Source organism: Rhizophagus irregularis, chromosome 9 (assembly GCF_026210795.1).
Source record: "Rhizophagus irregularis chromosome 9, complete sequence".
Taxonomy (NCBI): Eukaryota; Fungi; Glomeromycota; class Glomeromycetes; order Glomerales; family Glomeraceae; genus Rhizophagus; species Rhizophagus irregularis.
The window spans coordinates 1,558,524-1,582,390 of NC_089437.1; the positions used below are offsets into that span (position 1 = coordinate 1,558,524).

The 23,867-nt window shown below is 23.6% G+C and overlaps 5 protein-coding genes across 5 annotated transcripts; 2 read left to right on the forward strand and 3 right to left on the reverse strand.

Annotated features, from left to right (window-relative positions):
* Nucleotides 1-4,683: 4,683 nt before the first annotated feature.
* Nucleotides 4,684-6,089, forward strand: OCT59_029378 (uncharacterized protein; the record flags this gene model as incomplete). The annotated part of the gene is made up of 6 exons (XM_066143563.1): nt 4,684-4,721; nt 4,832-5,048; nt 5,124-5,235; nt 5,671-5,925; nt 6,006-6,012; nt 6,083-6,089. 6 exons carry the CDS (start codon nt 4,684-4,686, stop codon nt 6,087-6,089), a joined length of 636 nt encoding a protein of 211 aa, XP_065994661.1.
* Nucleotides 6,090-7,937: 1,848 nt separating this feature from the next.
* On the reverse strand, nt 7,938-9,407 carry OCT59_029379 (uncharacterized protein; the record flags this gene model as incomplete). Its single annotated transcript, XM_025327771.1, has 1 exon — nt 7,938-9,407. One exon carries the CDS (start codon nt 9,405-9,407, stop codon nt 7,938-7,940), a length of 1,470 nt encoding a protein of 489 aa, XP_025169571.1.
* Nucleotides 9,408-11,131: 1,724 nt separating this feature from the next.
* On the reverse strand, nt 11,132-11,805 carry OCT59_029380 (uncharacterized protein; the record flags this gene model as incomplete). The annotated part of the gene is made up of 2 exons (XM_066143578.1): nt 11,132-11,403; nt 11,580-11,805. 2 exons carry the CDS (start codon nt 11,803-11,805, stop codon nt 11,132-11,134), a joined length of 498 nt encoding a protein of 165 aa, XP_065994662.1.
* A 747-nt stretch (nt 11,806-12,552) lies between these two features.
* OCT59_029381 (uncharacterized protein) lies at nt 12,553-14,030 on the reverse strand (the record flags this gene model as incomplete). The annotated part of the gene is made up of 1 exon (XM_025327770.2): nt 12,553-14,030. Exon 1 carries the CDS (start codon nt 14,005-14,007, stop codon nt 12,553-12,555), a length of 1,455 nt encoding a protein of 484 aa, XP_025169570.1. The 5' UTR covers nt 14,008-14,030.
* A 4,570-nt stretch (nt 14,031-18,600) lies between these two features.
* OCT59_029382 (uncharacterized protein) lies at nt 18,601-23,611 on the forward strand (the record flags this gene model as incomplete). The annotated part of the gene is made up of 10 exons (XM_025332625.2): nt 18,601-18,609; nt 18,794-19,231; nt 19,319-19,807; nt 19,885-20,991; nt 21,095-21,349; nt 21,492-21,671; nt 21,753-22,109; nt 22,199-22,279; nt 22,360-22,545; nt 22,637-23,611. The coding sequence occupies 10 exons, from the start codon at nt 18,601-18,603 to the stop codon at nt 23,405-23,407; spliced, it is 3,873 nt and encodes a 1,290-aa protein (XP_025169569.1). The 3' UTR covers nt 23,408-23,611.
* Nucleotides 23,612-23,867: the final 256 nt, after the last annotated feature.

The window sequence follows — 23,867 nt, forward strand, 5'->3', positions numbered from 1 at the left end:
AGAGGGTAAGTTATTTATTTAATCATTGCTACTATTTATATGATATTTACATATAATTTAAACTAACTTAATTCTTTATTTAAAAATTATTTTATAATTTCTTTAGATGGTAAAAAGTTATTTAATATCACGCATTTCTTAATTCTATTATTACTTACTTATATAATATTTACATATAATTTAAACTAACTAAATTTTTATTTAAAATATTATTTTTATAATATAGGGTGTAAGTTATTTATTTAATTCCATTATTACTTATTTATAATATATTTACATATAATTTAAACTTAACTAAATTCTTTATTTAAAATATTATTTTATAATATAGGGTGTAAGTTACTTTATTTAATTCCATTATTACTTATTTATATGATATTTAACATATAATTTAAACTAACTAAATTCTTTATTTAAAATATTATTTTATAATTTCTCTTTTAGTTGGTAAGTTATAAGTTATTTATTTAATTTCTATTATTTATATAATATTTACATATAATTTAAACTAACTAAATTCTTTATTTAAAATATTATTTTATAATATAGGGTGTAAGTTATTTATTTAATTCCATTATTACTTATTTATATGATATTTACATATAATTTAAACTAACTAAATTCTTTATTTAAAATATTATTTTATAATTTCTTTTAGTTGGTAAGTTATAAGTTATTTATTTAATTTATTATTTATATAATATTTACATATAATTTAAACTAACCAAATTCTTTATTTAAAATATTATTTAACAATTATAGAGGGTAAGTTATTTATTTAATTCCATTATTACTTATTTATATGATATTTACATATAATTCTAACCTAACTTAATTCTTTATTTAAAAATTATTTTATAATTTCTTTTAGATGGTAAAAGTTATTTAATATTTATTTAATTATTATTACTTACTTATATAATATTTACATATAATTTAAACTAACTAAATTTTTATTTAAAATATTATTTTATAATATAGGGTGTAAGTTATTTATTTAATCTTACTATACTTATTTAAGATATTTACATATAATTTAAACTAATCCAAATTCTTTATTTAAAATATTATTTTATAATTTCTTTTAGTTGGTAAGTTATAAGTTATTTATTTAATTCTATTATTTATATAATATTTACATATAATTTAAACTAACTAAATTCTTTATTTAAAATATTATTTAATACTATAGAGGGTAAGTTATTTATTTAATTCCATTATTACTTATTTATATGATATTTACATATAATTTAAACTAACTTAATTCTTTATTTAAAAATTATTTTATAATTTCTTTTAGATGGTAAAAGTTATTTAATATTTATTTAATTCTATTATTACTTACTTATATAATATTTACATATAATTTAAACTAACTAAATTCTTTATTTAAAATATTATTTTATAATATAGGGTGTAAGTTATTTATTTAATTCCATTATTACTTATTTATATGATATTTACATATAATTTAAACTAACTAAATTCTTTATTTAAAATATTATTTTATAATTTCTTTTAGTTGAAGTTATAAGTTATTTATTTAATTCTATTATTTATATAATGTTTTATATATAATTTAAACTAACTAAATTCTTTATTTAAAATATTATTTAATACTATAGAGGGTAAGTTATTTATTAATTCCATTATTACTTATTTATATGATATTTACATATAATTTAAACTAACTTAATTCTTTATTTAAAAATTATTTTATAATTTCTTTTAGATGGTAAAAGTTATTTAATATTTATTTAATTCTATTATTACTTACTTATATAATATTTACATATAATTTAAACTAATCCAAATTATTTAAATAGATCGTAAGTTATAAATTATTTATTTAATTCCATTATTACTTATTTATATGATATTTACATATAATTTAAACTAACTAAATTCTTTATTTAAAATATTATTTTATAATTTCTTTTAGTTGGTAAGTTATAAGTTATTTATTTAATTCCATTATTACTTATTTATATGATATTTACATATAATTTAAACTAACTTAATTCTTTATTTAAAAATTATTTTATAATTTCTTTTAGATGGTAAAAGTTATTTAATATTTATTTAATTCTATTATTACTTATTTATATAATATTTACATATAATTTAAACTAACTAAATTCTTTATTTAAAATATTATTTAATACTATAAGAGGGTAAGTTATTTATTGTTCTATTATTACTTATTTATATAATATTTACATATAATTTAAACTAACTAAATTCTTTATTTAAAAAATTATTTAATAATATAGGGCGTAAGTTATTTTTTTAATTCTATTATTTATATAATATTTACATATAATTTAAACTAACTAAATTATTTAAATAGATCGTAAGTTATAAGTTATTTATTTAATTCTATTATTACTTATTTATATGATATCTTCATATAATTTAAACTAACTAAATTCTTTATTTAAAAAATTATTTAATAATATAGGGTGTAAGTTATTTATTTAATTCTATTATTACTTATTTATATGATATTTACATATAATTTAAACTAACTAAATTCTTTATTTAAAAAATTATTTTATAATTTCTTTTAGTTGGTAAGTTATAAGTTATTTATTTAATTCTATTATTACTTATTTATATGATATTTACATAATTTAAACTAACTAAATTCTTTATTTAAAAAATTATTTTATAATTTCTTTTAGTTGGTAAGTTATAAGTTATTTATTTAATTCTATTGTTACTTATTTATATAATATTTACATATAATTTAAACTAACTAAATTCTTTATTTAAAATATTATTTAATACTATAAGAGTGTAAGTTATTTATTTAGTTCTATTATTACTTATTTATATGATATTTACATATAATTTAAACTAACTAAATTCTTTATTTAAAAAATTATTTAATAATATAGGGCGTAAGTTATTTATTTAATTCTATTGTTTTTTATTTATATGATATTTACATATAATTTAAACTAACTAAATTCTTTATTTAAAAAATTATTTAATAATATAGGGCGTAAGTTATTTATTTAATTCTATTATTTATATAATATTTACATATAATTTAAACTAACTAAATTCTTTATTTAAAAAATTATTTTATAATTTCTTTTAGTTGGTAAGTTATAAGTTATTTATTTAATTCTATTATTACTTATTTATATGATATTTACATATAATTTAAACTAACTAAATTCTTTATTTAAAAAATTATTTAATAATATAGGGAGTAAGTTAATTATTTAATTCTATTGTTACTTATTTATATAATATCTTCATATAATTTAAACTAACTAAATTCGTTATTTAAAAAATTATTTAATAATATAGGGTGTAAGTTATTTATTTAATTCTATTATTTATATAATATTTACATATAATTTAAACTAACTAAATTATTTAAATAGATCGTAAGTTATAAGTTATTTATTTAATTCTATTATTACTTATTTATATGATATTTACATATAATTTAAACTAACTAAATTCTTTATTTAAAAAATTATTTAATAATATAGGGTGTAAGTTATTTATTTAATTCTATTATTACTTATTTATATAATATCTTCATATAATTTAAACTAACTAAATTCTTTATTTAAAAAATTATTTTATAATTTCTTTTAGTTGGTAAGTTATAAGTTATTTATTTAATTCTATTATTACTTATTTATATGATATTTACATATAATTTAAACTAACTAAATTCTTTATTTAAAAAATTATTTAATAATATAGGGAGTAAGTTAATTATTTAATTCTATTGTTACTTATTTATATAATATCTTCATATAATTTAAACTAACTAAATTCTTTATTTAAAAAATTATTTTATAATTTCTTTTAGTTGGTAAGTTATAAGTTATTTATTTAATTCTATTATTACTTATTTATATGATATTTACATATAATTTAAACTAACTAAATTCTTTATTTAAAAAATTATTTAATAATATAGGGAGTAAGTTAATTATTTAATTCTATTGTTACTTATTTATATAATATCTTCATATAATTTAAACTAACTAAATTCGTTATTTAAAAAATTATTTAATAATATAGAGCGTAAGTTATTTATTTAATTCTATTATTTATATAATATTTACATATAATTTAAACTAACTAAATTCTTTATTTAAAAAATTATTTTATAATTTCTTTTAGTTGGTAAGTTATAAGTTATTTATTTAATTCTATTATTACTTATTTATATGATATTTACATATAATTTTACTAACTTAATTCTTTATTTAAAAATTATTTAATAATATAGGGTGTAAGTTATTTATTTAATTCTATTATTACTTATTTATATGATATTTGCATATAATTTAAACTAATTAAACTCTTTATTTAAAAAATTATTTAATAATATAGGGTGTAAGTTATTTATTTAATTCTATTATTTATATAATATTTACATATAATAAATTCTTTATTTAAAAAATTAATTTTATAATTTCTTTTAGTTGGTAAGTTATAAGTTATTTATTTAATTCTATTATTACTTATTTATATAATATTTACATATAATTTAAACTAACTAAATTCTTTATTTATAAAAATTATCTAATAATATAGCTTGTAAGTTATTTGTTATTTCTATTGTCAAATATTTATTTGTTAATTGAATTTTTTCATATGAAATTTCTGTTATTTTAGTTGGTAAGTTGTGAAATATAGATTATTATTATGTATGTTTGTACAAAAACTACGAAACTAAGACATATGTTATATTAAATTTCTATTAAATTTAGAGTAAGTGTTGATTTTAATCTTAAATTTTAGTGTAATTTTTGATATAAACTTCCATAATAATTTTAATTATTTAAATTTATAGGTTTGGAAAAAGTGGAAATGCAATTATAGATGATTTTATTTTGGAAAAAAAATTAAAATGGATACCTTATGATAAACTTAGAAATGTTGAATATTTTGATAAAGGAGGATTTGGTACTATATACAAAGCTATTTGGTTTTATGATGGTAAAGATAATGAAATAATTCTTAAATGTTATGATAATTTAAGTGAAAATTTAAATGAATTTTTAAACGAAGTATGATAATATATTATTTTCTTTTTAATTTAAATTATAATTTATTTATACTAAAATATTATTATTATTTTATAGTGGAAATATCATGAAAGTTGTTTAAATTCAGATGATATTATTTATTTTTATGGGTTTACAAAAGATCCAGATACTTTGAAATATATGGCGGTAATGGATTATGCAAACAAAGGTAATTTAAGAGGAAACTTAACAAGAATAATTAAAAGTGATTGGAATCAAAAATTATATATGTTATATAAAATTATTTCTGGACTTAATTTTATACATAGCCAAGATCTTGTTCATTGTGATTTTCATGATGGTAATATTTTAAATCATAATGAGAGTAAAATTTATATTAGTGATTTAGGATTATGTAAACCTGTAAAATCATTTTTGAAAGAATATGATATTTGTGGTGTTATACCATTTATGGCACCTGAAGTTTTAAGAGGCAAATCCTATACTCCAGCTAGTGATATGTATAGTTTTTCTATAATTATGTGGGAATTTACATCTGGGATACCACCATTTAGTAATAGAGCACATGATTTTCAACTTAGTATAAGTATTTGCAAAGGTGAACGTCCTGAAATTATTGAAAATACTCCACAATGTTATGCAGACTTAATGAAAAAATGTTGGAATGAAGATCCATTAAAAAGACCATCTACATCAGAAGTGAATGGTATTATTGAAGATTGGATTTTCCGTCCTTATAATGATGAAGTTAGTGAAGAAATAAAAAGCAACATTATGGAATTTATAAATGCACCAATTGAGCATAAAAATCTTGTTACTACTAAATCTCACCCTAAAGCATGTTATACAAGTCGCTTACTTGATTTTACTAGTAAACAATTGAATGAAATTCTTGAAAGTGAAGATTCACAAGCTAGTGTAAAAGTGAATGAAATGTCAGTAAGTAAAGATTTAGATGATTGTATAGTTAATTTGAAGTAATTAGGTATGTAATATAGTATATAAAAAGAATTACTATTTTGCAAATTATTAATTATATTTATTTAATTATTTAGATATTAAAACAGATAAAAATAACTAATTATTTGTGGTTTTATAAGAATTTATAGTTTTTTTTAAGTGATATCTGATGCCATGCATTTAACAGAAATTGTTGCTTAGATTTATTTAAACACTAAGGCTAGAGTAGTAAAATATTTTACAAGATTCTTAGTTTGCAATTTAAATAATTCCTTTTTTTATAGCATATCCAAGTTTAAATATTTATATTCTCTTTTGTTTTACTTAGAATTATTTAAACACTAAGACTAGAGTGGTAAATATTTTACAAGTTTCTTAGTTTGTAATTTAAATAAAACTTTTTTTTTTTAACTTTTCCAATTATTAACTATAAATTATCAAAATAATAATATAAGTATATAAACTATTTCCAATGAATAAAATAAAAATAAATAATGTAAAATTTTTTATATTCATTTCAATAGCTAATTGAATAATATATATTGTTGACTTTTATTTTTAGTATCATTTTAACGCTCACCAGAGGTGAAATTCACCTGAATTTTACTGTATCACATAATTTATAATTATTATATTAAAATTTAAATTTTTTCATTTTTGAAAATTCTCTTTCTAATGAATATGTCACGTTTACATTAATGTTAGATTAGTTTTGAGTGATTTGCTAATTATATTATTACAAATTTATTAAGTAAAAAATGATCAAATTTCATTAGAAGTGAATATACTATTAAATTACAAACAAAAAATAACTGCGTGGGGTTTTTTTATCTATGTATGAACTGCACGTGAGTTTCACATGGATTTTGCATGGGCTGGGATTTTTTACTGCGCATCAGTTATTAACTTTAACAATCTTAAAAAATATACTAAATGTGTTAAACGTAATTTTCTGGGTAGCTCAAAGGATAGTACAAGAGTTTGATAAGCATTGTAATGGTTTTCGGTTAACATGTCCTCACTTCAAATTTTAAAATTATTAGCAAATTGGTACATTATTGAAGGAAGCAAAGACCAAAAGGAAATGCAGTTGGTTTGTATATTTATTTTTAAACACTTTTTATATTTATTGTATTAACCGAAGTTTAATATTGATATTCATTCGTTAACATACTGTTGTCCAATCAATTTATTGAACAAACTGAATATATGAACAAAGGTTCCTACAAAAAATACCATTGATCCCTAAAAGACTATTTATAAATTAATGTAAAATCTAATATGTTTAGTTTTTCATTCATATATAAATAAAGATGGTCTTGCGATCCCGTCAGTCCCACTTCGTACTGCTGGGCCAGTCTTTGGAATATTTGGAAAAATAACAGTGATTGCGCCTTAAAACTTGTGGCATCATAATCCAGTCTTTTACCAGTAGTGAACTTAGGAAAGTAACAAATTTTGACACTTTGTTTATTTTCAAGTTTATAAAAAATAAATTTTGTCATTATTTAACAAATTATTTATAGGAAGTAAGTTAATTATTTAATTCTATTATTTACAAATTTATATAATAATTACGTACATTTATACTAGTTAAATTTTTTATACTTAATTTGGTGTGAAATGTTAGTTTAAAATATATACATTATTAAAAAAAATTTAACTAAATAATCGAAAGAAAATTAATTGGTTCCCTGTTTGGTACAGTTTAGTTAGTTTAGTTCAAAACAGGTGCATAAACTTTATTCGAAAGGTTAGATTGTATTAATCGTCCACACTGTAAAGCTGAATATTCAAATTAAAATTTTTACAATTATTGTAGTGAATATAATAAATATCAGATATCATATAAATAGTAAAGATAGTGAATATATTTAATAATGCTATTTATTCAAGATTTTAACAAAATATATATTATAAATGAAAACAATCATAAAGAACAATTTATAATTAAATATTTTCTTGAATCCATTCAAAATCTTCAAAAATATTATCATTCGGAACACTATGATTATACATTTTAACAATTCCTTGTGTTTTATATTCTTCTATTAAATCAAAGTATTTGGCTCCAATTATTTTAGACACCCAATAAATATCTTGAATAGTTTGTAATAGCATAGAATGTTTGCCTATCCAATTATCAAGGAATAATTTTAAAGATTTTAATTTAGGTGTCTCATAAAAATAGAATTTAAATTTAAACAAATTAATTGGTGATGACCTAGTCAAAACTTCAAATAACAAATCCCAATTAAATTCATAGTCATTATTACTATCCCAAATATCATTATCAACCAAAATGTATAATCCATTTAAATATTGACAATTATTTAATAAATTTTCTAATTCTAAAATATTCCGATTTCTAAACATTAGTTTAAGGTATGTAAGATTTGGACAACTTTGATAAATAACTTGAATAATTTTTTCATTATCAATCTCATTACGGAATATGTGATCAATACTTATTTCAATAAGATGTCCATTTGTATTATTAATTAGACTCGTTAATACCTTGATTAAGACATTTTTAGCTTTCAAAATTTGTAGGAATGGTAAAGATATATTCTTCAACTCTGACATTCTTTCAACATATTCACCACTTAATTCTAATCTATTTAAATTTACAAAAGATGAAAGGATATTTGTGGTAGGTTGTATATTTGTCTTAAAATGTAGTAGAGTATTCGCATGTTTAACTAACGAATTTTCAAGAACCTTACAAAATATATCATTTTTAAAAAATTCCTTGGTTATCAAACAAACATTAAATAATTTTTTGGGACTTTCAATTAATTTATTAATTCCATAATTGTTATTATGCTTCTCAATAAGAAGTTCTAATTTTTTAACTGAATTGCATATTTCTGTTAATCCAATTAAAACATTATCATTGATGCAAGTATTACAGCTGAGAAATTCAAGCTCTGAAAAACAGCGCTTGGCTCCAGGAAAAAGGTTTATTTGATAATCAAATTTTTTGGGTATATATAGGTGTGTTAATCTTGTATTTTCATTAATAAAAAGACTAATTATTTCTTTTCTAAAATTTAAAAATACGTCAATATCATAAGGATCAATAATAATAACGTTGATCATTTTATCCAAATCATTTATATTTAAATATCTACAAAAACTAATGTAATTAAATAAAGGTTTTTGATAAACAGTTGTCAAAAATTGAACCCCTTTATTCTTCAAATTACTTCTTGACTCATCTGACAAATGTGAAATGACAACATTTAATAGTATTAATAATAACTCTTCAATCAAATATTTCCAAGGATTTTTCCATAAAATCGGAATGGTTATTTCACACCAAGTTTTATTAACTGGAAGGCATGAAAGAAAGGTTTTTTTATCATTTTGTAATTCTTTGAAAATAAGATAAAGAATATCTCCATTTAATTTGAACATTATTATTATTTTTTTTTTTAGGAAAAAAAAATGTACGTATAAAAAGTTTTTTGGGCTTTTGGCGCAAATGAGCAAATAGTGACTATATTTATTTGTTTCATGTTGTACAGAAAGATCATAAAGACAAATGATCGACCATATTACGTGTCCAAAAAGATCTAAGTTTATTCAAAGTTATTTTGGAAGGAAATTTGGACATTTATAATTTAAATTTTAGAATGGTATTTTGGAAATTCAGTAATGCACGACTGAATCTGATAAACCAATTACGATACAGTTGATCAAATTTCCAAAAATTCCGCAGGTGCCGGACCAATCCCTCCTCACCTCCCCCTCAAAAATTTTGGTTTCTTATAAAAAAATTTTTTTATATAAATATTCCCCCTCATGGAAATCTATTTTTTTTTCCTTCCCCTCCCTCATAATTTCAAAATTTTAATAAAAAATTTTGTAAATTTATCTCTTTAAAAAATTTTAAACTTTATTAATATTGTATTAATATTGTAATTTTATGCTATATAATTTATTACAATGTAGACGTTTCTAGAACATCCGTCAAATAAAGTATCTATCTAGTAAAACAAAAAACAAACAACTTACCCTTCCAGATATGTATAAAATTAATTAACCCAAAAATCAACAGCGAATCCCTAAAGAGCTTAATCTCTATGCAGTGTTAAAGGTACCCAAATCGGATGTAAATAATATATTTAGCTATGAAACTAAACTCGATCCCTGCTTTATCATTCTAGTTCTAATTAAAACAATCTTGTCTATCTAAAACTAAAATTTTACTATGATTTGTTGAAACTTTATTGAACGTATTGAACGTCTATTCGCTATCGCGATTAATTTTAATTTATTTATTTTAATTTTATTTTTATAATTTGTACATAATAAGTTTTTATTTAGAGTCTTCTCTTTGTCCCTGAACTGTCACTATTCGTTTCTTGGTTTCGTTCAATAGTGCAGTTGCTGAATCTACGTCTTTTCTTTGCATTTAATTTATTAAATTTTCGACTATCTCTTTACTCGGCACCTTAGATATCGTAGGACGCGTTAACGCGTCTACAAATTGTTCGTCCTCCAAAAGAGTAAGTGCGTTATTTGTGGACGTCTGTCGATATCTCGGTTTCGTAAAACTTCCATCTTTTCCTATTATTTCGTTTTGTTCTTTTATCTGGAGTTCATTGCCTAAATCTTCAATATATATATATATATATATATATATATATATTTATAACTGAATCATATGTGGCCTTGAATAAATCTTGTTCATTATTAAATTACATTAAAATATACTTCACTCTGTTAATGATTTTAGCATATGTCTTTAATAATCCTTAATAATATTGTATTTATTTTTCTCGATTTCTTGATCGCTTAATTTTTTAACCGCTTGATAACTATATCTTTTCTTAATATCACTGGATGAAATCATAGCGTCAAATATTCTCAAAAATATAAACGTCCGTTTTTCGTTATTGTTATGTTAGATCCACCCTTTAGAAAAATTCGGTCCATATCGTTTGTTAAGCGAATTTTGGTTTGGACGGGTTTTATATTTGTAATTTCGTTTGACCGTTAATCTTTCTAAGTAGCCTGCTTGTTTCATCACTTCATCTTCCAATACGCCGGGAGATCATTAAATCTTAAGTCACGTGACACTTCGGCAAAAATGTTTATCCAAATAATTGCTATCGGAAATTGTTTTAACCGGAACCTCAGCGATCTTTTCCAATCTGATTTTTTCCGGTTGTGTGACGTCGATTTTTCCGATTAGTGTTACGTTTCTTATCTGTTATGGGCTGATTTTTTCTTTGTTGAGTAAAACTAAATTTATTCGCACAACTCGTTTGCGGTTGCTGTTCTAACTTCAGTGCGTTGATGTCCTCATATTTCTTTATTATTATTCGTTCCTTTGCGGTTACATCAGATTCTAAATCCTTTATCTTTTCTTGTAGACTAATAATTGTTTCCTCTTGTAGTTCGATATCTAATTTGAGTATTTTTTTCTTCCAACTCGCGTATTCGTTCCTTAGATGTTACCTCAGTTTCTACCAATTTGGTTATCTTCTCTTCCAGCCACGTGATATTGAACTGTTGCTGCGCTTGCTAGACGAATAAAAATTTTTTTCGAGAAACTGTAGCAACCTTCGCTTCAATATTTACCACTCCATCTTATTATAAACATTTCAGTGAAAAACGCTGGTGGACGACAGTGACGAAAGTCTGCTTGAAATATTCTTTCCGGTAACGTATCGTACACGCTATCTAGAACCCAAAATTCATTATTCATCTGAACATCATAAAAGTGTTGCTCCTCTATCCCTTCGAACTCCTGATAGAACTCTTTTAAAAAGTTGTTTGCCGGCGCTATAAACATGTTTGTTGTCATATTTGTATATAGTTTATAGTAAAATTATTTTTTAGGATTGGATTAGCTATTTTGTATTTCGTATATATTTTGTGAAATATTTCTTCCGTTATAATTTTGGTACGAAAGATCGTCGGAAAGAGTTCCCCGCTTGTCTATCGTAAATTATTTTTGTCTCGTTCCTCCCTCTCTTTTTTCAATAAAAACTCTTGTTAAATAAAAAATCCTGTTAATTGACTGGCCTGCGCCTAAGTACTGGAATCAATTCGATCAATTGATTTGCAAATTCTTGCATATTTTCCTAACTAAAATTACATTGAAATTTTGATGCATGTTTTCCTCATACGGACGCACTGTGTAGTGTAACTAATAGTTTTTTTTGGAAGATTTAACCGAATAATTGAAAGCAAATTTATTTGGTCCAGGTTTTTAAATAGTAGATTTATTGAAACAGAGAAATATTATTTAATAGCCCAAAATCAAAAGTCTTTTTAGTTTCACTGACGGTCCTTATAGGACCCCAGATAATTATATATAATTTGGTATATATTACTTGTTTATTACCTGGGTTCACCGAATATTATTGACTTTGTTAATTTGAATATTGTACAATTAATTAATTTATATTTATATTGTATTTTATGAGCCCGCCTAAATATTTTATGAATTCATTAAATCAAGTTATTTATTATGGTAAATGTATAAAAATATTAATAAAGATAATGTAATTATAAATTGTTTTTATTGATATAAAGAATAATTCGTAAATTAAATGTTTTCTTGAAGCCATTCAAAATCTTCAAAAGTACTTTCATTTAGAACATGATTATACTTTTTAACAATTCCTTGCATTTTGTATTCTTCCATTAACTCAAAATATTTCATTCCAATTTCAAGACCAAGTCCCCAACTATTATCTTGAATTGTTTGTAATAATATAGAACGTCTACCTTTCCAATTATCAAGAAATAATTTTAAAGATTCTAATTTTGGTGCTTCATAAAAATAGAATTTGAACTTAAACAAATTAGGTGAAGATGAACTAACCAAAATTTCAAATAGGTAGTCCCAATTAAATACCATGTCACCATCAACCCAATAAGTTGTATTATCAATAATAATATATAAACCATTTAAATTTTTACAATTAATCAATAATTTTTTTAATTCTAAAATATTTTTGTTTTTAAACATTAGTTTAAGATATTTGAGATTTGAACATTTTCTATAAATAATTTGAATAATTTTTTCATTATCAATATCATTATGAAGTACACAATCAATTTTTATCTCAGTAAGACCCCCATTTGTATTTTCAATTAAATTTGTTAAAGCTTTGATTGGGATTCCTTTAGCTTTTAAGATTTGTAAGAAAGGTAGAGAAACATTTTTTAAACAATTCCATGACATTCTTTCAACAGGATTGCCACCCAATTCTAATCTATTTAAATTTACTAATGATGAGAGAATGCTTGTAGCAGGTTGCTTAATTATCTTAAAATTTTGTATAGTATCTGCATGTTTGATCAACGAATTTTCAAGACTTCTACAAAATGATTCATCACTATTTAAAGATCTCTTGGTTAACAAACGTACATTATATAATTTTTTAAGACTCTCAACAAGTTTAATAATTCCATAATTGTTATTATCCTTTTCAATAAATAGTTCTAATTCTTTAATTGATTTACATATTTCTGTTAATTCGGACAAGACGCTATCATTAATACAAGCATTACAGCTTAGAAATTCAAGATCTGAAAAGCAGTGTTTTGCCCCAGAAATAAGGTTTATTTGATAATCAAATTGATAAGGTATATAAAGATGTGTTAATCTTGTATTTTCGTTGATAAAAAGACCAAATATTTCTTTTCTAATAGTTGAATAATCATCAACATCATCAAGTTCAATAGTATCGATTATTTCATTTAAATTATTTATATTTAAATGTCTACAAAATCTAATATAATTAAAAAAAGGTTTTTGATAATTTATCAAATAATTAATTGATAAACTATTTCTTGACTCATCTGATAAATGTGAAATGATGACGTTTAATAGTAATTTTTTCCCTTTTAAGAATTTCCAAGGATTCTTCCATAAAATTGGAACGGTTGTTTCACACCAAATTTTATTAACTGTAAGGCATGAAATAAGAGTTTTCTTATCATCTTGTAATTCTTTGAAAATTAAGTAAAGAATATCCCTGTTTAATTTGCACATGGTTAAGATTGTTGGCGTAAAATCGTTCAAATGACTCAATATTTATAATATTTATATCATGCATGTCGCAGATTGTCACACGACCCCTGACAACACGCTATTGTACCACATATCGTACTTTTGTGATCGTGATATCACGTGACAGTAATAGAAGATAAAATAATTTTTAAATTATTTTTCAATTTAAAATGCTTAAAAATAAAAAAAAAATTTAAAATCTAAATTAAAAAATTAAGTAGTTGGAATAAGTGGATTTACTACTCATTAAAAAACTCTCATTTTTTATTTTTGAGCGTGTCTCGATACGTAAACCACGCATTTTGTTAAACGTTCGAGAAATATTCTAGTATCTTTTTGAAAGTGTCTCGATTATTTTGTCCTGTTACTATTGATGAACAGTAATAATGAGTAAATAAGTCTGTTCCAGGATACGAGAGGAATTAGATACTACTATTCTAGTTTATCTATTGTTACGCAGTAAAATGTTGCGCAGCAATCATGTGATATAACTGGACCCGTGATGCCGATCAATGTCGAATATGTTTGACATGTTCGATATGTTGCATATGTCCGATATATAGAATATATAGAATATATAGAACATGTAGCATATATGGGATATATAGAACATGTAGTATATATGGAACATATAGTATATATAGAATATATAGGATATATAGGATATATAGTATATGTAGCATATGTTAAACATTTTTAGTTTGGAAATTTATGTATATATAGACCTGTAATTAGACCTGAATTTTAATATAGGAACATGTGTGAAGAATTTAATTAATAAAATGTTTACCCTTTAATATACACCTTAATTTTAAGTTTGGTTTTATATGGTTAATCTGCCTTCCCTTATTTGTGTCTGATTGTATGCGCCAGTGTGAAGCGATACTCTATTCGCATCTGATTGGATTGATTTTAACATATACGTTGATCCTTAAAATTACCTTCTGCTTTATTAAATATAAACATTTTTTAATGTATAGCTTATTTTTAAGCTTATAAGAACTGACTTCTAACACTATTATAAATTCATTAAATATTGTATGCACCGTTCAATCCTTCTTTGCGTTAATAAAGCTAATCAAAAAAGTCGAATAAAACAGTAGAATTTTTAAAGATAGAAATAATGGATCGTAAGTCGTGATGGTATTATCACCGTAAATTAAAAAAAAATCATATGAGGTCGACCTCGCCACCTCACCTTGGTTAAAATTAAATATATTAAATATAGCTAGCAACTATTTGTGCAATAAAGTTGTAAGTAATTGTAAGAATTTAGAACCTTAGAAAAAAACTTGGTCACTTTTTGTATATATCATAATTTATTAAAGTAAATTAAATAATAATTAAAATTTTATCATTGATTTTAAAAAAGTTTATTATTAAAATCCGAGAGTTGAGAAACATTTTGTGACTTTCTTAATTTCTTATTTATAAATATTCTTGTATTAGTACCATTTAAATCACCCGAAGTTAAACCCTAATTTTAAACATTAGTTACAAAATATTTTTCTTTTTTTTTTAAAAAAAAATAAATAAATAAATACTAACTTTACTATGAAAATAAATAATTATTTTAAAGTAAAATACTATCATTAGATTATATTCAAATAGGGCTTTGGTTGAGTATAACTACGCCGCTTGATTTAAATAATAGGATATTAAAATACAAGTATTCATAGAGAAACGAGGTCGCTATGATAATACAAAAGTGTGGAAGGCTAAAATTGAAAACACTAAAAATAAAAAATTATACGTTTCTTTTTCCTAAAAAACATGTAAAATTGTATTAATCATAAAGTTTTTTCTTCATGTTAACGAAGTATTAATAGGAAAACAGAAACCGTAAAAAATTATCGTGTTTAAAAATTTATTACAATCAAAACGGAAAGAAAGCAGGGGTAAGGATCATCCAAAAAGAAATTTGAGATGTCGTAAGGAAGAAAAATGAATGGGTTAGAAATTTGTCCCAGATAATTAATTATATGTAAAATAAAAATTTGTTCATGTAAATATCTCAAAATTCGTTATGCTATCTAAAAAGAAAATGATTGGTCAATATTTGTAAGAGATATATTATGTGTTAAATATTAAAGCTAGAGTAATAATTGTAAAGTTAAAAGTTATTATTTATCTGCGGCATAGAATTTTTTTTTTTTTTTTGTTAGTAACACGCATTTTTTTACTAATTTTAATACATTTTTTTTTTTTTGATTTCCCCTTTTATTAGTATTGCAAAAAATTACAACGTAATCACTAATCAATTACAATTTTGACGCAGTAGCATCACATCAATAAAGGTATCTAAATTAAAATAAAACAAAAATAAATACAAATACAAAACAAAAAGAAAAACTTTATTTTTTATTTTTATTTTTTTAAAAAAAAAGAAAAACACTAAACTATAAACTATATCTATTAACCTATAATGAGTATCACGTGACTTCAACTATGAGTAATAGATAATTTATTTGTCCTCTACTCGCCACCTATTTATAAAATTCCACTCCAAACTCTTAGTCGCTCTTTTCTCGTTAATGTTCTCTTCCTTAATACGTTTTGTGAAGTCACTATTCAGCGTCGTATATCTTTGTCGCATCATGTGATTCTGCCGCTTCAATGACTCTTGTTTTGAAGAGGTTGGAAATCAATAAACTCCTCAAGTCCTTGCACCGCAACATCCACATTCCACATCTTTCTCTATTGCGCCCCACTCCATATCTTCTCCACATTTCTCAATTCGTAAGGAAGCCGTTCCACTTCTTCTTGTTGCATCTTTCTATGGTCGTTAACAATTTTCACGACCGTAATTTTAATACATAGAAAAATGTAGAAATAAGTTGTTAAATTTAAATCGTTTAAACGATATTACGGATATTGATTTAAAAAATGTTTATGCTTCATTGGTTCTGGCAAAATCAACAAATAAATTTAAGTCTAAAAAATTAAGCTTAATAACTCACACAAGTTAATTTTAGCTACTAATTTCCACTCTAACTAAATTAAACTTTAAGCATAAAATTAGAATATGTACGGTCACGTCGGAAAGCAATGTCCGATTGCTTATGTTACAATGCCTCATTTATTTCTATTCTTTCATTTTTTTTGTGTATGTTTATGGAAACATTTATTCTTAATTGTTCTTTTAAGATTTCATACAATAATTTAGTTATGTACTGAAACAAATCTCCAAAATAAGAGAAGAATATGATTAACATATTTAATAAAAGAAGGGATATTCAATAAATTACCCAGAAGTGTATTGCCCTCCTAAGGGCTGTAGGCGAACTTGAAACTGCACTAAAGGAAAGAATAATTCCGCTTTTGAGAAGGCTGCTGCTGCATCGGCGTTATTAAAATTTAATATAAAGAAGCAAGCAAGTTAGATATAAATTTTTTATCAATATACAAACTAGCGAAAAAATATATATATTTTTACTTTTGTTCAATTTCAAATCGGGCGTTACTTTCCGACGTGACTGTATGAATTGTATAGTTGCAAATTCCTTTAAAAGCAAATAATAGAGCGTCAGCCGTTTCAGATAATTAATTCTAGCTAGTCCCTTAAACATTATGAGGCTGGCGTTCACCATCTGGCGTATTTAAACTAGATTAGTATGATAAAAGATTTATGCAGGATTAGAATTAAAGTTTGAGAATTTATCAAAAAAATAGATTTGCGAGAACGCAAGTACAAGAATTATAATTCAAAATATTGCGGATTTATGGTAATAAATTTTTTTTTATTATTTTATATACATGGTATAATCATTCGAATAAAAAATCTGCATAATGTACTATTTTTGGGATAATTACACCAAATTGATAATTTTCTGGAATTTACTACAATTAAGATATTATAATATTTGTAGATCACTCGATTGAAACAAAACATTACGTTTAGTGTGTTTATTACGTAAGGTTCCAAAAGAACAATTCGAACGTTTTATTTTTAACAAGGAGTTTCTTTGAAACCTATGGGTACACAAACTATGATGATCAGGAGATGAATGTTTCATTAATTATAGAAATTCATCAAAAACAAATTTCCTCAAATAATTTAAATGGCAATGATCATTGGTGTAACTAAGCATTTAACTTGAATAAGATTAGATGATGCACTGAATTTTAAATTTGTGTAAGTTGTTTAAAATTACAAGGAACCCTATAAACGAAAATCTTATGGTCCTTGTATGCCCAAATAAAGATTAATTGGCTACGCGGAAAAATGCTCCGGTGTGCAAATATGCAAGAATCAATTTTATTGGAGTTAAGTAAATTCCGGTTAAATTGTCAGCCTATTATTTCCAATCATTTTATTTCGTATATTCCGTAAATTCCGTGATAAATTTGTATTACATAATTAATTATTGAATATCCGAAACTCTACCATATGGTCCATACCTCAAACCTGGTCTTTCGAATGTCTAACCGAATCTGGTTTGGTTTATAGTCGCTTCTTGGGATATGGTCGAGTTTGAGTTACCAATTGATTTTACATATATATACTGTACGTATTTTTTTTTCCCTAATATTTTTTCTTCGTCTTATCTTAATTCACCTTGAAAAATTATAAAAATGTCTCAGGTAAATAAAAACAAACGTGTCATTAACTCTTAATATATAGAATTGTTCTTTTTTTCTCTTTTTCCGATACACGTAAAATCAATTTCTAATAATTACTATTATTAGAAAATAATTATTAACATTTTATCTTATTTTATTTCTTCTTTTATTTTAATCTCCGAAACCTATTATTACTTGATAAAAGGGTGTACCTTCAATTTCGATATCCGATTTATCGAAATATTACCAATTCAATTGTGAAAAATTAGTACAAAAAATTGTTTCCAAAAAACCAAAATCAACAAACGAAAACGAAAACAAGAAGAATAAAACAGATAATTTAATTGAAGCGTCAAAAAAACGTGGAAATGAATTTGAATTAGAAATTAAAAATAAATTAAATAATGTAGTAGATTGTCAATATAAATCATACAAAGATTTATTAAGAAATGTTCATGTCGGTCAAACTTTTTATCAAATGAAATTCGATGTACCTGAAAATGTTTATAATGCGAATATAAAAGATATCATTAAATTAAAAAGTTTTATACCAGACTTTATTGAAGTCATAAGAGAAGATGGTGAGACAAAATTGATGGTTTGGGATGTAAAATCTTCAAAAAGTACTCGAATCTCACATCAGGTATATAAATAATATAATATAAAAATATTTATTTGAAATATAGCTTGTGGCGAATGAACTCTAATATTTTTCTTCTCTTTTTTTTAGTTCCAAGCAGCTTCTTATGTTTATCTTCTTAAATATATAATTCAAGATTTTCCAGCACTATCGATTTCGCATACTATCGGAATTCGTTTACCTCATTTGCCTTTACAAACTTTTAATATCGATTTGTTGCTTCAAAGGATAGATAAATTCTTTCGTAAAGATTTACCAAAAATTATAAGAACAAAAGAACCTTTTTGGTACTATAATACAAGATGTAGAACTTGTGATTTTGTACATACTTGTAGAGAAGATGCTAAAGGCTCTATTTCAATGATTCCTCATTTATCACCTGAGAATGCTGAGTCTTTGAGAACTTTTGTGTCATCACGAAATGATGTAGTTGATATCGAAGACTTAACAAAGATTGTTGTTAACGAAGATAATGATGTTAAAAAAAGCGACAAATTAATGATTAAACAAATTATCAAATATGATAAGAAATCAAAAAGATCACCGTATTTGAGAGCCAAAAAGACCAAACGAGCACAGGTATTTTCCGTATTTTTTTTTTTTTTTTTTTTTTTTGATCGGCATATATAATATATTAACGTCAACGTCACGAAAAGTTTGTAGGATTACCAGTTGCAAATTTTCCCCAAAAAACGGATCATAATTTGTTAATAACAATGTCTTTAGATCCTTTCTTGTCACATCCTTTCGGATGGGGAATATGTCTTTTTACTGGTGATGGAGAAATTTTGCAGAAATATAGACGCGCTGAATCATTTTCGAAGGAATCTCAAAAAAAATTTGTCCCTTTGATGGATGAATTTGTAACTATGCTAACGAAGTGCTTTGAATATTTATCACAAGTTAAATCTCGTGCTTGTATCTTTGTTTACTCTGAACGAGAAAAAACAACTATTCAGGATGCTTTGTTGGAAATTATTACCACGGATGATAATACCGTTTCATGTACACTACAACATGCAGCTACAAGATGTTTGTTTAATTTATTTGAAGATTCGTCATTAATAACAGCTTCTGGAAGTAAGGATGATAATATTATGGAAATTCCTGATAGTCGGAATGAATGGCGAGAATTTCCAAGATTGATTATTTTAGAACACGCGATAAAAGAAAATATTGCAATTTATGTACCAGGATTTTACCGTTTCATTGATATTTGGCAGCAGTTGGTAAAGCCAACGCTATCAAATGATCAAGAATTATTAAATTCATTAGAGCAACACATTACGAAAATTGATTTAGAAAATATTTATACTTCATGGGTTTCTGAACAAAGTTCTGCGCAACAAAAAATTCAAGAAGCCCATTTATTAAGAATTAAATTTGTGAATGCCGTAATGAAAGCTTATTACAAGCTTCTAAAAGAATCGACAGATAATGATATTGCTTCTATATTGATATTTACACCACCAATTTTTACTTTTACAGAAATTAAGTCATTTAATAATCATTATTTAGGAAAATTATATTTTTTTAAACAATATGAAGCTATAACTGAGTGCATGAGAATTAGATCTAAGAGAATAAAAGATTTTACACAAGATGAATCAATACGCGGAGTTCAATTACGATATGAACGTTTTATTAATAAAGTAAATAATGAATGGATAGTGAAATTCACTATTATAAATAACGAAAAAGATGCTAGTCTATTAGAACCTAGTTCATTTAAAACATTTATTCTGGTTGAAGATAGTCCGAAGGTATGTAAATAATTTATGCGTATTCTATTCCTATTTAAATTATCACGAAATTCAGGAATTTTAATAATTTTTCTTTATTTACAATAATAATAATGATGAAAAGGGTCTTCGGGAAGCAATTAAATTTTCAGATATGGAATATCGCAATAAAAACCCTTCTGTACTTTCTTTGGCTATTGTATGTTTAGAAAAAGTTGAGAATAGGACAATTTATTTGAAAGGAACTTTTAAAATGGACTTGACAAAAATTACAAATTGTCGCCTTTACAAACGTTATTTTGATTTTAATCTTAATAAAGTATTAACGACCTTTGCTGAAATAGATGAACGAAATGATGATAACAAGTCAGTGTCTATGGTTAGTGTCTTTCTTTACGAAGTAATTTGTAAAGATTTTCTTCAAATCTTGGGTGCCTTGGACGTTCATCTTTTGTCCTAAAATAAAAAAATTTTTTACTAATAAATTTGAATCTTTGCGTCTTAATTTAATATTTATTTAGGATCTTCTGAAAGATCCCAATGCATGGGGTTCTGGTTCTTCAATCGAAGAACGACAGTTTAAAAAAATCAAAAGTACAACTTCAACTTCGAGTCTAGAAACTTTTTGTATGTCTCCATCGCAAAAAGAAATATCAGAAGATTTATTAAAAAAAAGACTTCAAATCGTTTGGGGGCCACCTGTAAGTATAATTCATACCTACTATGTTTTAATATATAATTTAGCGAAGTTTTATAAAATAATATTTATTTCTATTTAACAGGGTTCCGGTAAAACACAATTTCTTGCATTATTTATTACATGGTACTTAAGTATGTTACCAAAGTTAACAGATACTAATAGGAAATATGTGATCGGAGTAACAGCTTTCACTAAGGAAGCTATTGCAAATTTATTGGAAAGGATTTCCTGCACGAGAAAATATTATAATAGATTCACTATTTTTAGTATGATCGAAAATATGAAAGGAGACGATATAAAAGTATGTAAAGGAGAAGATTTATCTAAAAAGATTGCAAGATATAAAGGTCCTGTTGTAATTGGTGGTACTGTTTGGGATTGGTATAAATTGAGAAAAACTGTTAAATGCGATATTATGATGATAGATGAGGGTTCCCAAGTAAGTAAAAAAAAATAAAAAATTAAAATTTATAATTAACATCTTATTTTATTAAATTGCTAAGATATATAATTTTTATTTCTTAATAGTTATTGGTCTCAGATGCCATACTTGCAATTGAATGTTTAAATCCAAGAACCGGAAAACTAATTGTTGCTGGTGATCATATGGTATGATAAACGAAGTTAAGAATTTTGATAATTTTAAAATACTATGAAATTATTTATTAAGAATTTTTTTTTATCATTAGCAATTAGGACCAATTATTAAAAATTCTTATCCTAAATTTCCATATGATCATCCTCTCATATTTGGATCAATACAACAATGCTTAATGCGCAGAAAAGACGGTTCTATTATGCACGAAGAAGACTTAAAAGAACAGAAATATGATTTTGGACATCTTACTACGCAACTTAAAGAAAATTGGAGAATGGTACGTTCTTTATTTTCCTACATAATAATTAATCTTATATAACTGAAGTTAACGAGCTTATTTTTTTTTTTCTTTAACTTCTATATTACAGAATGAAGAATTAAATAAATTTTTTCAAAAGATTTATGGCAAAAACTATATTTCCAAAAATCCAAATCTAAAACTTGCTTTAAACGATAATAAATTATCACAAGTGAATCCTCTAATTCGAAAAATTTTGTCTCCAGATTCAGCAATTACTTTAGTGATAATTAAAAACAGTGAATTGGTCAATTCTGATACTATATTGTCAGATCAAACTAAGACTGAAGCAGAAGTTGTAAAACAAATTACGTCATCTTATTTTAAACTAACAAAAGTAAAAGAAAAACAAAAATTACTTATAGTAACACCATTTCGTCGACAACGACTTGAAATTAAATCACGACTAGAACATTATATAAAGAATGAAAATTTACAAATCAATACAGTAGATAAAATACAAGGACAAGAAGCAGATATCGTGATAGCATGTTTTGGATTTTTTAATATAAATAAAACATCTAAAGAATCAAAATTTTTATTTGAAATGAATAGATGGAATGTAGCATTAAGTAGAGCAAAATCTAAATTAATAGTCATTACGACCGATGAAATGCTTGATCCTGATGACATAGAAATATTTGCAAATAAAAAAATAAGTGAAGGATTAGAATTTCTTCATATGGTGAAAAAACATGTACAAGATGTACATGATTTACAAGAAAAAGATCCCGTTGTCGACAATAGTAAAAGAAAAAGGCGGAGGGTAGATGATAATGGTGTTATTGAATGGATTGTTAATGGGAGAGAAAAACGTCAAAAAGAAATGAATCAGAAATAGTAGAAATAGCAATAAATATTAAAACATAATTATTTAACGTATACTTTTGTCATAAAACATACTGTATATAAATTTGCATCATATCTTAAAAAATAAAAACTATAACAGATCATCGTTGAAAGACTTTGAATTTCAATGTATTAATGTTATGATTATTATGTATTATGATGCGTTATATTTACTATTAAAATGACTAAATACGGTTACCAAAAAAAAAAAAAAAAAACTATAACAGATAACGTTTACGGTTTTTTAATTTTAAACAAAATTTCATCTAAGTATTATTATCATAATATTTTCAACTTTGAAATAAGATTTTCAGAATTATGGTATCTGACTACTTATCAATATTTTTTCGTATTATGACAATTTATTACAATATTTAAAGGAATACTTAAATAAAGAAAGGGCCTAAGAAGACCTAATAAAGAGAAGACCTAGACAGAGAGAAGATAGATCT